General features: G+C 33.2%; 1 protein-coding gene across 1 annotated transcript; it reads right to left on the bottom strand.

Moving 5' to 3' along the window:
* Positions 1–929: 929 nt before the first annotated feature.
* On the bottom strand, positions 930–4,198 carry LOC127725427 (uncharacterized). Its single transcript, XM_052232360.1, has 2 exons — positions 4,062–4,198; positions 930–2,432 (listed from the first exon to the last, which is right to left on the bottom strand). Exons 1-2 carry the CDS (start codon positions 4,140–4,142, stop codon positions 1,272–1,274), a joined length of 1,242 nt encoding a protein of 413 aa, XP_052088320.1. The 5' UTR covers positions 4,143–4,198; the 3' UTR covers positions 930–1,271.
* Between the last annotated feature and the right edge of the window lie 13,191 nt (positions 4,199–17,389).

Genomic DNA, 17,389 nt, shown 5'->3' with positions numbered 1-17,389 from the left:
TAAAGGGACATAACTCAAGAATGGTAAAAGTGTTGCCACCTAATTTCGTACTTATCTGTATTATGTAGGAATAAGCATTGTGTATAAGTTTCATAACATTTGGTTGAGGCAAACTAAAGTTAGAAAACGGAAACAAAAAAATTGTACTTGATCTTAGTTTTGTGGTAATGAATATTGTGTATAGGTTTCATAATGTTTGGTTGGGGCAAACTTAAGTTACAGAATGGAAACTAAAAATTTTGCAATCTTTCGATTTATAAAGGGGCATAACTCAATAATGGTTAAAGTGACACTACCAAAATTCAACTTGATCTGTGTTTTATCAGTGGAAGTCAAAATTAAACATTGCATTGTATAATGCATTGATTGTAATTGATTCAACTATAATAATGGACAAAGGAAGATAACTCCAATTTTAAAAATTACTTGATATTTAGAAGAAAATAAAAATTTGTGAATTTTTCAATTTATAAAGGGGCATAACTCTAGAACAGTTGAAGTGACGCCACCAAAATTCAAACTTGATCTGTGTTTTGTGGTAATAAGCATTGTGTATAAGTTTCATAACATTTGGTTGAGGCAAACTCAAGTTAGAGAACGGAAACTAAACATTTTGCAATTTTTCCATTTATAAAGGGACATAACTCTAGAACGGTTAAAGTGACGCCACCAAAATTCAAATTGATCTGTGTTTTGTGGTAATAAGCATTGTGTATAAGTCTCATTACATTTGGTTGAGGCAAACTCAAGTTAGAGAACGGAAACCAATTTTGGGACGTACGGACAGACTTACGGACGGACGTACGTACAGACAGACAAGGGTAAAACTTAATGCCACCACCACTACGGCGGGGGCATAAAAACTATTTTCAGGATTAAAAAGTAATTTCATACACGTTTATATCTATATAGGCATGAATCCCCATGATAGAAGGTATTGAACATGTGAATTAAAAAAAAAGGAGATTTTTCTTAACAAAAACAGTCTGAAATAGTTAGGCTGGTCATTAAAAAGGTTTTAACTTTGTATGACACATTTACATGTACAAAACTCACATTCAATAGAAATGGCTCCCTTAATTAACATTTATAATTGCATCATGGAAATCTATTATGGTTTGTGGATTGTTTAGGCAGATGCAAATTAAAAGTTTGAAATAAACAAGTACAAAATGTACATACAGAAAAGGTCTTTATATAGACATCATCATTCAGGGCAGGTACAAAACCCCTCTCCTGTTGGAATCAAGCATGTACATGTATGAACAGTTTCAAAATGATTTGAAGTCCTTTTCCTGTAAGTGATCACTCAGGCATGTAGACTTGTGACCATTTTTCCAATGTTCCTTCTGACATTTCTCACTACAGTATCTGGATAGCTTACAAGCACCACAATATAAAAACTTGTCTTTGTCACAACATTGCTTTCGACAACTAGGACAGGAACAGAAATAACTAGCTTCATCTGATAAATCTTCACTCAGTTTGTCTTTGGGATGCCAACTGTCTTTAAGATTCTCCTGGGATTCCTCAAAAAGAATTTCGATGAGGGAATTGAAATGAAGGAATAGTTCCTCTTTATGGTAACACCAAAGATAGTTTTTCTCCATCTGAGCATTTTTTGGATTGAAGGTCTTGGCATATTCCATTAAAAGTTTAAGTGCCTGGCTTGATTTAATCCTACGTTGAGTATTAGTTCCTCCCAGCAATGCCATTACATGAAGAATCTTTGCACAGTACTGAATGGCCTCCATACTTGGTATGCTGTAAAACTGCAATCTACATTTGATGTGTTCTTGAATGTCTCGGAAAATATTATGGCGGAGGTATAATTCAACCATACTAAACTTTCCTACAAGAAGACACCGGTACAAGCTAATAAACCCTTTACGAGAAAGTTCTGGAATTTCCCTCTGACGTACTGCTTTAAATAACACAGACACAACCTTGTCTTTATATAGATTGATATGTTTGATAACTGCAACTGAACTTTGCATTTCTACAAACAATTGCATCAGGACATAGAGATTACGATTGATGTGACATTTACACGACGCTCGTTCACACAGAACTAAGGACCTGATGATCATATCTGAGCCAGTCTCCCCCAAACATTGTAAAACTTTCCAATAATTATCTTCATGCTTCTGTTTACCACTAGACCTCATTTTCTGTAGTGTATCATAAAAAGTGTCCAAGTATGGGTAATCTGCATCCTTTATCTTAGCAAAGATTTCAGCAACATAACTTTCAACAGTCTTACTAGATGACATGGTGGTTTTGTAAATCTCTTCACGACAACAATCACACAAATCCCATTTACAGCAGTTGTCGTCTGAGTGAGGAAATAAATCCTGTGCAATCAAATCTTCCCATGTGCAGCAGTTGTTGTCTGAGTGAAGAAATAAATCCCGTGAAATCAACTCCTCCTCCTACAATATTCAAGAAATAATTCACATTAGTAAGTGCTACATTGTATGAGTTAAAAAGATGACAGATATAGATCTGTAAAGTCATGAAAGTATAAACAAGTTCTTGGGCAGAAAAGAAGTGATGGATTGAAAGCAGGGAGGGTTAGCTATTGAAACTGTGATTTATAGAAACAAGACTGAAGAGACTTCAAGAAACCTGAATTGTTTGCCAAAAATAAATTGATACAATGCAACAGGATTATTGATGAAAATAGGAAGTAGGAAAAACCCTATCAGATTTTCTCTATCTATCATGATCTATTGTCATGACATGATTGTAGGTCTGAAGATATAAGAAAATTAGCATAATTAGTGTATTTTTACCTTATGTTAGATGTTTAGCTATGGTGGCCATGTTTGTCGCCTGACTGGGAAAAATTACTAACTATATATTTTAAGTACCCTTAGGATTATTCACCCAGTTTGGTTGTAGAAGAAGATCTTTCAAAAAAGTTTATGATAATGGAAATGAATATTTCAGCAAAAATTGTACTAAATTTTCTCATCTGTCCTCTGATAATAATTTATTGGTTATTTAGTATGGAAGATAAAATTAATTAGCGCTATTTTACGAAATTTTCCTTTGATCTTGCTGACTGATAATTTGATTTCTCAGTGGAGTCATTATTGCTATAAACAAAGGGGGCATGTGGCGTTGTCAATGAAATTGACCATCTCATTGGTCATCTCAACTCGATTGCTTTTCTCACTTTCGCTGTACCGGCTCAAGCAAGAAAATCAATCTTGTTGAGATGATCAACGATACTCTATAATTATATTGATATTAAGTTGTATGTTGCAAACTTTATTTGATTAAAGAGAGGAAATATTACAAATTAATGTGCATTTAAACTATTTACAAAGATTTTTTACCATTCATAAATAGGGACACTGTCACATTTTTATCAGTGAATGTCAATATATGATTATACTGTACTTTGGAGTAAGAGTTGTCTTCCCTTCTCAACATAGACATGAGATTTGAAAGTTTTTGATGTACCCAACAAGATATGATATCTAAAAAGTATAGAAGATTATGACATCCTTTTGAGACGTCATAATTATTTGGACTAGTGTGACCTGAGACTAATATATCAGTATTATCAGTTGTGACATAATATTAAAGTTGTGTTTCTTTTTTCCAGAGCAAATGCACACTTTTAACCCCAAAATTACTTTTGATAAGTAATATTCCCTTTCAACACATTTAACATTTAATGCATAAATAGGAACCTTATGAAGTATTGCTGAATTGACTATGGCCGAACTGATATTAATGTGGCTCAAAACATGTGAAAGCTATGCATTTGAGTCTGTCTTGACACTGACAGATGAAGTGTCAGTAAATCATTCACAGAGACGGATTTAGGGGGGCAGGAGACCCGGGTCCCCCTTTTGTGGGGAAAATTTGATTGATTATATAAGGAATCACTGAAGCATGACTGAGCGGGTCCCCTCTTAGGCAGTCAGTGGGCCCCCTCTTATGAACATTTCTGGATCCGTCACTGATTAACATTGATCTGCTAAGCCATCTAACGGTAAACCATGGTTAATTACATTACAAGACCAAAGTGTGAATTATGATATCACCTTTGCTTCTAAATGGCCATAAAATGCTTCTATGACAAACTGTACACCTTCAGCATCTCCTCTTTCAAACTTCTCAATCATCCGTTGCTCTTCATCTGCAGTAAGTTCTCGCTTGGGCTTCTTCTGCAACCGGAAGTCACGTTTGATCTTCTGAAATGGAAAGTCTCAAAGTTGAAAAATATAATTCGGACCAATGCACATGTTCGACCCTAGCTTGGTTATTTCTATGGTTCATGAAAAATACAGGAAATTTAGTGAAAATAAAACATAAAGCTATGAAAATGAACTTAAATAATCAATAACCATTCCTATCTTTTCATTTCACTAATCAGGGACTTTCTATACTAGTATAGAAAGTCCCTGCACTAATACATCTATGATAGGGACCATATCTTGTATATTATCATGTATATAAACCTTTCTAATTTATTGATAGTGGCAAAACAAGCTTTTATAATTTTATCTTGATTTTTATATACATTGATACATGATCATGAAGTACATAAAACATTTCACTTAGCCTGGCGTCCTGAACCAATCTAATACTTCGTCGATAGGATACTGTCGAGCAGTGAGCCAGGATCCCGGGCTAACATTTCACTGAGAAAATCTGCCTTTTTAGATTTTTTAAAAAATTTTACATCTTCACTTATTATTTTATTATAGATCTTAATAAATAAAACCTCTTTTTAACGTATTTTTATGCATTAAAGCGAATTACTTTAATTATAAATATTATATTAGTAAATATACGGTCAATTAATTTGTGTTAAAAGGTCCCTGTAAATATGCCATGCATGACAATTTTATTGCTTATTTATATGTGCTGTACATATAATGTTGGAAAAATATTCTTATTTTTTTTTAAAGTTCAGGTAAACATCCATATGGAATTAGTAATCGGTCTTTATGTTACATGTGCTGTTATGTAGCATATCAGTGTGTTACAAAGAAAACAAGAAGAACTGCAGTACGTGAACCACGTGAACCTTAAATGATGTTTTTATTGACATTTGAGATAATTTTCATTGTTATCTGAAAAAATGGCTTGATATTGATCATCGTTAAAAGCTTTATGCCTGCTCTGCAAGGTTTTTATGAGGGTTAGGGTATTAAGTATTGGCATTTTTAAGTTGTGTGTTTCGTGCTCTAAAGTTCAAAGTTTAAGATTACAAACCTCTTTTGTAAAAAACAAATACTTTTTAAAAACTTTCACACTTTGGGGATATCGCAGATTTTTTTTCTGAATGATCCAAAAAAAAAATCGTTTCAGAATAAACCTTTAAACGCTAGTCACTTTTATTTTGATGTCGTACATTTTAATTTGTGGGTCATGAAAAATTGCCTGCAAATTTTTTAATTGTAAATATATCAAATTCTAATTGCACTTTATCCTATTCACCTTCACGACCAAAATCAATTCACAAAGAAAGCTAATAATAATTTTTTAAAAGGTGTTTTTCTTGCTGGTATTTTTATTTTCATTCCTATTTTTTTTAAATTAGATTACTAAGGAAGTACAGTATATTCAATTTCAAAAAAATTCAGTTGATTATAAGAACTTTTATCAGTATTTGAATAGGTTATTGTCTCACTCGTAAAGCCTCCATCCCACTCCACCTGCCGCGATAACCATTGAATATAGCCAATGTGTCAACAAATGGTAACAGCGGGCGTCTCTCTGAATAATTCAGATTCTCTCAGTATCAATTATGAATAATTCTATACTCAATTACTGTCTTGAAATTTAACTAATTAGTACAACAACCGATTTGTTTTTGCAACGCAACACTTACATCACAAAAGTAACACTTACAACCCAAACACCGTAGCTGTTATATAATTAAGACATCATAGAAAGTTTAGTTTACACAATTGTGAAAACTACGGAAGCCGATAAGGGCCATTCAAAAAAAAAAAATTATGTCGTAATTACGACATAGCATGTCGTAATTTCGACATAACATGTCGTTATAACGACATCGCTATATCGTAATTTCGACATAACATGTCGTTATAACGACATCGCTATGTCGTAATTTCGACATAACATATCGTTATTACGACATCACTATGTCGTAATAACGACATAGCTATGTCGTAATAACGACATCGCTATATATATATAAAAGAATATGTATTATGATTGCCAAGAGACTTAATGACACAGAAATTAACAACTATAGGTCATCATAATTGCCTCAAAAATGAGAAAAGCCCCCGCATAGTCAGCTATAAAAGAGGGACGAAAGATACCAGAGGGAGAGTCCCCGACATGACAGCTGTTTAATAATTTAATTCAAACGAATGAAAATAACGGTTTTAATAATGTACAAACAAAGACCGAAAAACGAATATGTAACACAGCAAACAAATGACAACCACTGAATTACAGACTCCTGACCGCTATGTGATAATAACGGCAACCTTATAGTTTAACTTTTCACTTTTTGATGCGATAGGCATTTCAAAATGGTTGTCAGTAAAGGCAAAGTTTGTAGCGGAAACAAATTCATCTTTTTTTTTTTAGAATAATGAACACTATATGCAATCAAGCTTAATTAAAGTTATTCACTTGCACCTCAGACTTGCACATACTAGAACTTTATTTATAATAAAGGTCAAATGAGACCCAGTTGAATAGGGGAGCAATTCAAGCTCCTTGGAGCCTCTTATTATGTTTGGCATGTACAGATTTGTGTAAATTATGAAGTCCTGCATTTCCATTGCAGGTTCTGAATAAGATGAATTTTAAGCTTTTCCCAATAAAGACTATGTTAAACTTTGGACTCATAGTGCACAGACCCACGGATCTCTGTACCTTCATTTGTACACACTTGAATCTTAATGTACAGTAACTACTGAGGCTTGATGCAAATTATTACTGCATTGCTATTGTTGGTTCTTAATGAGATTCTTCAAGCGTCCTCCCCATTGAAGCCCTATTAAAACTTTGTACCCCAAGTTCTTTTAACCACTGTTCCCCAGGGCAACTATTCCTACAAACTTAAGGGGAGGGTTAGGATCCCGCTAACATGTTTAACCCCGCCACATTCTTTATGTATGTGTATGTCCCAAGTCTTTAATTTACATATTTGTTTTGCGTTTATTTTTGTACATAAAATAGGCCACTAGTTTTTCTCGTTTGAATTGTATTACATTTGTCATTTCGGGGCCTTTTATGGCTGACTATGCGGTATGGGCTGTGATCATTGTTGAAGGCCGTACGGTGACTTTAATTGTAAATTTCTGTGTCATTTGGTTTCTTGTTGAGAGTTGCGTGTTTGAACAAACCAGCGTATCCCAAGGCCTTGATAACCTCTGTAGGCCCCAAATAAGACGAAAAAAAACATCAAAATTGGAGAGAAAACTGAAAAAAATTGTTTCTAACCTCAGGGATATTAACCCTTGGCTATCTTAGATTTAATGCAATCAGTATGCATCAGCATCAGGGTACAGCTCATTTGCATATCATTTGCATATTTTTACAAATACTCGAAATTTAGACAATTTCTGATAACAATTCAGCATGCCAAGGGTTAATATCCCTGAGGTTAGAAACCATTTATTTTCTGTTTTCTCTCCAATTTTGATGTTTTTTCGTCTTATTTGGGGCCTACAGAGGTTATCAAGGCTTTGGGATACGCTGGTTTGTTCAAAAACGCAACTCTCAACAAGAAACCAAATGACACAGAAATTAACAATTATAGGTCACCGTACGGCCTTCAACAATGATCACAGCCCATACCGCATAGTCAGCTATAAAAGGCCCCGAAATGACAAATGTAATACAATTCAAACGAGAAAAACTAGCGGCCTATTCTATGTACAAAAATAAACGAAAAACAAATATGTAAATTAAAGACTTGGGACAGACACATACATTAAGAATGTGGCGGGGTTAAACATGTTAGCGGGATCCCAAACCTCCCTCTAAGTTTGTAGGAATAGTTGTCCTGGGGAACAGTGGTTAAAAGAACTTGGGGTACAAAGTTTTAATAGGGCTTCAATGGGGAGGACGCTTGAAGAATCTCATTAAGAACCAACAATAGCAATACAGTTATAATTTGCTTCAAGCCTCAGTAGTTCATTAAGATTCAAGTGTGTACAAATGAAGGTACAGAGATCCGTGGGTCTGAGCACTATGAGTCCAAAGTTTAACATAGTCTTTATTGGGAAAAGCTTAAAATTCATCTTATTCAGAACCTGCAATGCCAAACATAATTAGAGGATCCAGGGAGCTTGAATTGCTCCCCTATTCAACTGGGTCTCATTTGACTTGATTATAAATAAAGTTCTAGTATGTGCAAGTCTGAGGTGCTAGTGAATAACTTTAATTAAGCTTGATTGCATAAAGTGTTCAATATTCTAAAAAAAAAAAGATGAATTTGTTTACGATACAAACTTTGCCTTTACTGGCGACCATTTTGAAATTCCTATCGCTTCAAAAAGTGAAAAGTTAAACTATAAGGTTGTCGTTATTATCAGATAGCGGTCAGGAGTCTGTAATTCAGTGGTTGTCATTTGTTGCTGTGTTACATATTCGTGTTTCGGTCTTTGTTTGTACATTATTAAAACCGTTATTTTCACTCGTTTGAATTAAATTGTTAAACAGCTGTCATTTCGGGGACTCTCCCTCTGGTATCTTTCGTCCCTCTTTCATAGCTGACTATGCGGGGGCTTTTCTCATTATTGAGGGCATTATGATGACCTATAGTTGCTTATTTCTGTGTCATTTAGTCTCTTGGCAATCATAATACATATTCTTTTATATATATATAGCGATGTCGTTTTTACGACATAGCTATGTCGTAATTACGACATAGCTATAGTGATGTCGTAATTACGACTTGTTATGTCGAAATTACGACATAGCGATCTCGTTATAACGACATGTTATGTCGAAATTACGACATAGCGATGTCGTTATAACGACATGCTATGTCGAAATTACGACATAGCTATAGTGATGTCGTAATTACGACTTGTTATGTCGAAATTACGACATATCGATGTCGTTATAACGACATGTTATGTCGAAATTACGACATAGCGATGTCGTTATAACGACATGTTATGTCGAAATTACGACATAGCTATAGTGATGTCGTAATTACGACTTGCTATGTCGAAATTACGACATATCGATGTCGTTATAACGACATGTTATGTCGAAATTACGACATAGCGATGTCGTTATAACGACATGTTATGTCGTAATTACGACATAGCGATGTCGTTTAAACGACATGTTATGTCGTTTTAACGACATGTTATGTCGAAATTACGACATAGTGATGTCGTTATTACGACATGTTATGTCGTAATTACGACATAAAGTTTTTTTTTTAATGGCCCTTATCGGCTTCCGTAGAAAACAGTTGACCAGGAGCTTTTAATTAATAAGATAACGCGTTTACATCGGTACTTTGTCAGAGCTCTGCTACATTGTGGCCCAAATTTAACAAAATCTATCATAGATAAACAAATTTCAAAATCTCCTAAAAACTATTTTACAATTTCGTATTTATCATATCATGGAAGTATTATATTTCATTTTACTTTCACGATCAGATTAAAAACAAATATTCATCATCCTGTAGACTTAAAGAAATATATATTATTTGTTTTTTTTTTGTTTTGACGAACATTTTCAAGAGCCTTAAAGGGGCACTAGCTATGAGATATATAAAAAAAAAAATAAAATATGATTTTGTTTTTGTTCAATCATTAATGAATGTGAAATAGTGAAATAATGATTCGCTTTTAGCATAAAATTGAGAATAGAAATGGGGAATGTGCCGCCACCAATGGGTCTTCAACACTGCGAGAAAATCCCGCGCCCGGAGGCGTTCTTCAGCTGGCCCCTAAACAAAAATGTCTACTTCAGTTCAGTGATAATGGACGTCATACTAAACTCCAAAATATATATATAACTAAAATTAAGCATGCAGCCAGTATGGTTCAATTTTGTCAAATTAAGCTAAGAAACATTGATGATGAATTATTCACTTGCAAGTGTATAATTCGACCTTATTGAATCGGGCGATATCTTTTTGCGCCAAAAATGAACTCATTTGCGCCACAACTTATTTGCGCCAATGCTACTTCTGTGCCACTTCATTTTAAAAACTATAGGTATCATTTGCGCCAATAAAAAAATCATTTAAGTGCACCAAATGTATGAATTTATTTATTTTTACTTATATATATCAACTAAATGATTGACTCCTCCATTGTCCGGATTTGGTACTGGTAGTTTACTGACTGGCGGAGTTAAAGTCATTTTAATACAAAAAATATGCTGAATTAAAACGTTCACTCATATATATTTACAGTTAAAACTATAATAAGTCTCTGTTCAACATTAAACCAAAGGCAGGTATTTGTAACTGAAAAAAGACAAATTTGCCTTTTTGCTAACTTCTCCTCTCACTAGTTTTTGGTACTTTTCTTGAGCAAAGTTTCTTTTTCGTATCGACTTCTCGCAGCTTCTCAGCCAACATCTCGGATTTTAATGCATATGTCTTGGCCTGAACCTTTGTCAGCGTATCTAGATTCAAGTCCGTTATTTTTGTTCTTCTAGAATTTCTTAGTACATACCTTTTCATACCCTTACCGCGATACACTTTCATGTAAGTAAGTAAGTAAGTAAGTAAGTAAGTAAGTAAGTAAGTAAGTAAGTAAGTAAGTATGTAAGTAAGTAAGTAAGTAATTATTTTTTATTGAAATAAAGTCCAAACATTGGACATTTATGATATAGGTAAAAATATACAGGTAAATGTGGCGCAGTTTGATTCGATTTATTGGAGCAATTAATACCATCAGAAAAATAGAGAGTGACGCAATTGATACCTTTTCAAAACTGTAATTGGCGCAAATTGATTCTGCCCCTATAGCTAAGGGGTTTAATTGAAGTTCACATGAATACGGATTCAATGGGCAGAATCAATTTGCGCCAATTATAGTTTTGAAAAGGTATCAATTGCGCCACTCTCTATTTTTCTGATGGTATTAATATGCGCCAATAAATCGAATCAAACTTCTCCACATTTACCTGTATATTTTTACCTTTATCATACATGTCCAATGTTTGGACTTTATTTCAATAAAAAATAATTACTTACTTACTTACTTGCATGTAACGTGTATCGCCCAGCTATAGATGGATAACGCATGCATTATGCGTGTTCGGTTATTTAAAGGAAAAGAACGTCACCATTGAAAGTGAAACAGAGGTTAATTATATGATTGACTGATTCGATCCACAAAAAAAAAAAATCATTCTTATACAGGATAAAACGATGATCAACATATAATTTTAATCTATAATATGAAATTAAACAGACCTAGAAAAATCAAATTGCACGAGGTCGCTTCTATTTATATCTAAATATATGTTTATATCGCTTATATGACCATCCAAGGACTTCGATAGTTAAGTAGATGGTGTCAAGACTAAAACACACACGAAACGAAGCTACATTTTATCGATGCCCTGTAAATTGTTTATTTTAGACTTTTTATAATTTGGATAAATGTTATACATGGTTATAAATCAAATATGTGAATTTGAGGCAAATCGGTGAACATGAATTTGACAGCTAGAGCCACTTTAATTACTATAAATAGAAATTCGCGTTCTTCCATGTATCTCTGCCTGCATATATCATCACTTGGTGTCTATAAATAGACATTTGATATCTTAAATATCGCTGACTCCAGGACCTTGATGGGGGTGTCAGATCATCGTTTCTATAGTTCTATATATTCTATTTTTTTTTACCATTTCACTCTATTTTTTATTCTTCTGCCAATTGATCTGTATTATAAATGTCCTAAGCATGCCTGTAATATTTGCCACTGGACGTTAAGCAACCAACAATCACCTCTGTATTCTGTTATTTATATATATTGGTCCCATTATTCCCTTTTCTGTAAACCCCATCAGAGACAGTGGCGGATCCAGAATATTTTATAAGAGGGGCCCACTGACTGCCCAAGAGGGGGCCGCTCCAGTCACGCTTCAGTGATTCCCTATATAATCAACCAAATTTTTCCCGCAAAAGGGGGGGGGGCTGCCACCCCCCCCCCTAAATCCGCCTCTGAGAGACATATATTGTATGTCTCTGATCCCATTCATATCCTCATAAATGGTGACCCATTCATAGGTCTCATACATGTATGTACATGGTAATTAAAACAGGAAAAATATACTGTCATATATTACTGTATGCTTGGACTAATAGATAAACGTATTAGTTCCAGATTATGTTTTATAACATACAATTGCGTTTTATTAATGCTTATATATTAAACAATGACAATCAAATTCTTTTTTTGTGGAAAGAGGGTGGGGGGGGCAGCTTTTTTTTAAACACATTTCTGGTTTGTATTTTAAAATAGGAGTGAAAAGAAAATACGACATTCAGTTAAAAAGATATTGTTTGAAAAAACGTTTGTGTTTGAATAAAGCTGAGACTACTATAACACATGCGACAGAATAAAATCACAAAAAGACAGTTTTGAAGAAAAAAAAATACAAAAATGGTACATGTAATGTGAGAATTTTGTTAAGAAGACATATCCCATAATATATCGATACTAACATTCTTGGAACTAAACATTTATTTGTACATATTTGTTTAAAACACATATTTTGGTTTTAAGTAATTACTTTCCTGAAGATTTCACCTGTTAATCGATCTTAATCCGTGATATTGTATTAATAATAGATTGCTTCGCCGAGCGCAGCTGGATACGACCGCAGAGGTCCAACCCTGAACAGTTGGGGCAAAAATGGACGCAATATTTGCGCTTGATACAGGTCTGAATTTGGATTGTAATTAAATATTTGACACATAAAAGGTTTCTGACACAGAATAACTGTAGTCAAAGAACTTAGAATTGGTTATATGATTTGAATTTATATTCAATTTTTTGCTTTTGTGCAATACACTTTGCTGTTGCGAATTGACCCCCCCTTCCCCCACAAAAAAAAAAAAAAAAATGTACCCCCCCCTTTTTTTTTTTTGCTTTTGTGCTATGCTGTTGCGTATTAACCCCCCTCCACACACACACTTTTTTTTGCAAAAAAAATAATATTTGAATAATTTTTCTTTTTAATTTCTGAAATCTGAAATGAGAAAAAATTGACCCCCTACAATTTCTTTTTACCCCCCCCTTTTTTCCCCAAAAAAATTCTTTCCCTCAAAAATCTTTTGGAAAGAGATATTACACACAGGTGTCAATATTTACACACCTACCAATAAGTGGTCATAAATCACAAAAGTTGAAGCTGTGGTTAATTAACGGCCAGTTCAAAAGTCAAATCAAGCTGTGATTAATTTCCCCACTAGATAAGCAGATTCAGTAGCAATATAATTATGTTAGATACTTTTTTGGTGACCTGGACTGGGGGGGGGGGGGGGGGGGGGGGGGGGGTAAATCCGCCACTCGACCCTGTTAAATCTGCTAATATTGCATGCTTGATTTACGTTATAGATATTTCATAGTTTTTAGATTGTTTTTCTGTATATCGTAAATTATACCATAGTTATTGTTTATTACGTGTTACGTCTTTTAGTTTATTAATTTTTGTATCATGGTGACCAACCTCTTCAGTGGCTTTGTTGAATAACAGATGTATAATTTTCGATATCTTGATATTAATTCTTAACTTTCATTGTTTTTAAAGACAGAGAAATATAAAACCTAATACAACCTTAATGTGTCAAAGAGACAACAACCCGACAAAAGAGCAGAGAACAGACGATGGTCACCGATGGGTCTTCAACTCAGCGAGAAAATCCCGCCCCGAAGGCGGGCTTCAGCTAAAGCCTAAGCAAAATTGTGTACTAGTTCGGTGAAAATGAACGTCATACTAAACTTCAAAACATAGAAATGAACTAAAATTCAAATCTTTTTAACCATATCCGGAAAAATCTAATGATGAGGGAAAAAAATGGAAGAGAAGAAATATTTCGGTAAGGGAAAAAAGTACATTGCAATACGAGACGTGAAAAATAATGAGATAGTCGTATGATATTTCAATAAATTTTATACTGTATGGCCATTTAATGGAGTTGTCGAATCTCTTTTATTATTTGTTTCAGTAGTATAATGTATATGTCTTTGGTTTCTGGTTATACTATATGACCATTGTATGGAGTTGTCAATGTCTTGTATCTTGAATTATATAGGTCTGTGGTATTCCTAAAGATCATCAGATAAGTAATAAGTTCTATAAATAAGAAGATGTGGTATGCGCATGATGGGTTCCAATCTATGTGCCAATGAGACAACTCTCCATACAAGTCTCAATGTATAAAAAGTAAACAATTAAAGGTCAAAGTACGGCCTTCAACATGTTTTCACTATCCTTAACATAAAATATACATGCCTTTGCTTTAGTTTTGACAATGCCACATCAAGTGGTATTCGTCTTCAATTCTATCTTGCATAAACACTCCACAAATATTTCATTTCCAGATGTATTGTTATATCTTCTTTTTTCGATTCAAATGTTATAAACGATTTAAGCTTTAAAAGAATGATTCGATTTAATTATAGGTTTATCAACATAATGTGACTGTTTCTATATCTTGACTATTTCGAGGAGAAAAAAACAGAGAGAAAAAATAATACATTTTGTAAAATGATACTCATGTAGGTTTTGATTTGAAAAGCGTTGATGCAATTGGTTAAAAGTTTTTTGATAGTAAAAAGAAAGAAGCGAAAGATACCAAAGGAACATTCAACCTCACAATATAAAAATAAGAAGATGTGGTATAATTGCCATTGAGACTCTCCACCAGAGTATATATTGGGTGCCAAACTCTCCCCTAACATGGGACATTGGTGTGCTAGCAGACAGAAAGTCACAGCTGACAGAAAGTCACAGCTGACAGAAAGTCACAGCTGACAGAAAGTCGCAGGACAGAAAGTGACACATTTGATAGGACAAAAACTGACAAATAATTTGTTAACAATTGTTTGAATATATAAGAGAAATTTCTGGAAATAATTTCTTTATAAGACATATATCAATTTTGCAGTATAGGAAATTGTTCATAAGCCTTGATAAATGAAGATTTATAAAATTGTAATCCTATAAAGAATTTATTGAAACCATTTTAATATCACGTTACTTTGACAAATTTTTTTCTTAAGAATTATGTGATCAATATTGATTTTTTAAGAATAAATTTTGTTTAAAAAGTTGCTTTTCATGTAAAAGTTCAAGAAAATACAAAAATGATTTTAAGAACAAGTGTTTTTATTCAAAGAAACATAATTGTGACGGTCTGTCCGTTACTTTTTGTCTGTGACCTTCTGTTCTACATTCGTTTGCTTTAGCTATGTACATTCATTTTCCAGATTACATCACAGTTAAAACGAAGAGATTTTGTCTAAACGAAATGAAACTCATTTAAGAATAAAATGTTAATGTTCCCTGCATGAGGCCTTCAAAACCATTAGTACAAAAGGACAAAATCTGTTGCTCGAGAGGCTATTATTCTTATATATTATACCTAGATTAACATACTCAATTTTGTGAGAAAAAAAACATATCTCTTAACGATTTAAATGAAGGTTATTTAGTCCTGAATTTCCAAAATAGTTCTGCATGTTCTGTTACTATTTATTTTTCGGACAATTTTTTTTTTATTTTTCTGATTTATTTCTTTTTTTCTTACTATACATGTACGAATACTTTTACCAAGAATTTATATACAGATATAGTATGATATTAAATCCTTTTCCGTTTGAGCCAAACAGTCATAACTAAAAAAAAAATGGTAATATCTTGGACATAATATATTATGCTATTCCCAGATAATATGGAATAATAATAAGAATCCGATATAACAATGAATCAAGTTGTACTTACACTGTTCTGTACCATACAATAAGCAGTAACAAATGCACAAACTTTGTAGACAGTGATCACAAAATCGAGAGTCAGCCACGCTGGAATAAGTTTTACCGCGCTCTGCAATGAATCCATGGTGGAAATGATGTTGTGTAACATGATCACCAGGACACCTACTGAGGGTTAGGAATGGTCAATTAAATAATTAAAACATGTGTCAATAATTGTCAATAAACAGACACGAACTTCCTTTATATATATATAGGGTGTCAACATGTAAATAATTTAAATATATGATATTATAAATAATTGATTTATAACCTAAAAACCCAAGCAATATATTTAAAAAAAATACACAATATTTTATATTTTTCGTCCATTCATTTAGCAATGGAGTAACAGTGTCTTTCTTCGATAAATTTACAGTATCTGTTGGTGTTTTTTTAAACACCCCTTTTATGACGTAAGATTAAGCTAATCTTTAAATTATTTATATTATGTCAATAATCATTTTGAAACCGATTAAAAAATATATAGTACCTTTGAAAACTTAATTTACTGATTTATTTTTCTTGCGAATGAATGGAATCAAACCGAAAACTTATTTATAGATGACTGAACGATTCTCCACATTAAAATCAGTCACTGTGTACACTTTTTTTTTTATCTTTCCATAAAATATGAGTGTTGTACGACATATATATGAGGGTATATAGATAGTGGTTTACAGAATAGAGAATAATGGCCGAAAAATATAAAGAATCTGAGAAAAAAATGAAAGACATAATTAATAGAGAGTATATGATTTTCTAGAATATAAAGAATTGAGAATTATGGACAAAGCATATAAAGAAAAAAGAAAAATGGCCTTAAAGATTAAAGAATACAGAAATGTAGAGCCCCTATCCAGACCCTCCTATATGACCGGTCGTCATCATGAAGTGGCCGGCAACAGACTAATTCACAATTTTGAAAATTCCATGAATAGTTTAAATTAGTTTCGTCATGCCACTATATGTCAGTATCACTTGAAATCCAAAATGGTCTTACCATGGAAGTGTTATATATGTTACAATACTTGCATGGTCTTATATATATAAATAACCAACTTTAGACTGTTCAGAATTGAACTATTACATATTTTTAGTGTCGGAGCCTTTTATATACCCTTGGAGCCTTCCTCTGAAGATGTCAGTATAATGTTAATCTCCTAGTTATAGAAGTAAAATTGTTAAAGGGGAAAAATTGAAAAAAAATAATAAGGAAGGGACATGTAGCAATTAAGTCTATAGCCGACTATACGGTATGGGTTTTTCTCATTGTTGATCAAAGGTCGTATACGGTTGCCTATTATATATATATAATTGCTTAAATCAAGGATTGGTATAGTAAGACTACTACAGTACAAATCCTTACTTAAATCCACTTCATTTTAACTTTGGTGAATAGTTGT

Source organism: Mytilus californianus, unplaced genomic scaffold (genome assembly GCF_021869535.1).
Source record: "Mytilus californianus isolate M0D057914Y unplaced genomic scaffold, xbMytCali1.0.p SCAF_15, whole genome shotgun sequence".
NCBI classification, from domain to species: Eukaryota; Metazoa; Mollusca; class Bivalvia; order Mytilida; family Mytilidae; genus Mytilus; species Mytilus californianus.
This window is presented reverse-complemented; position numbering and strand designations above follow the sequence as displayed.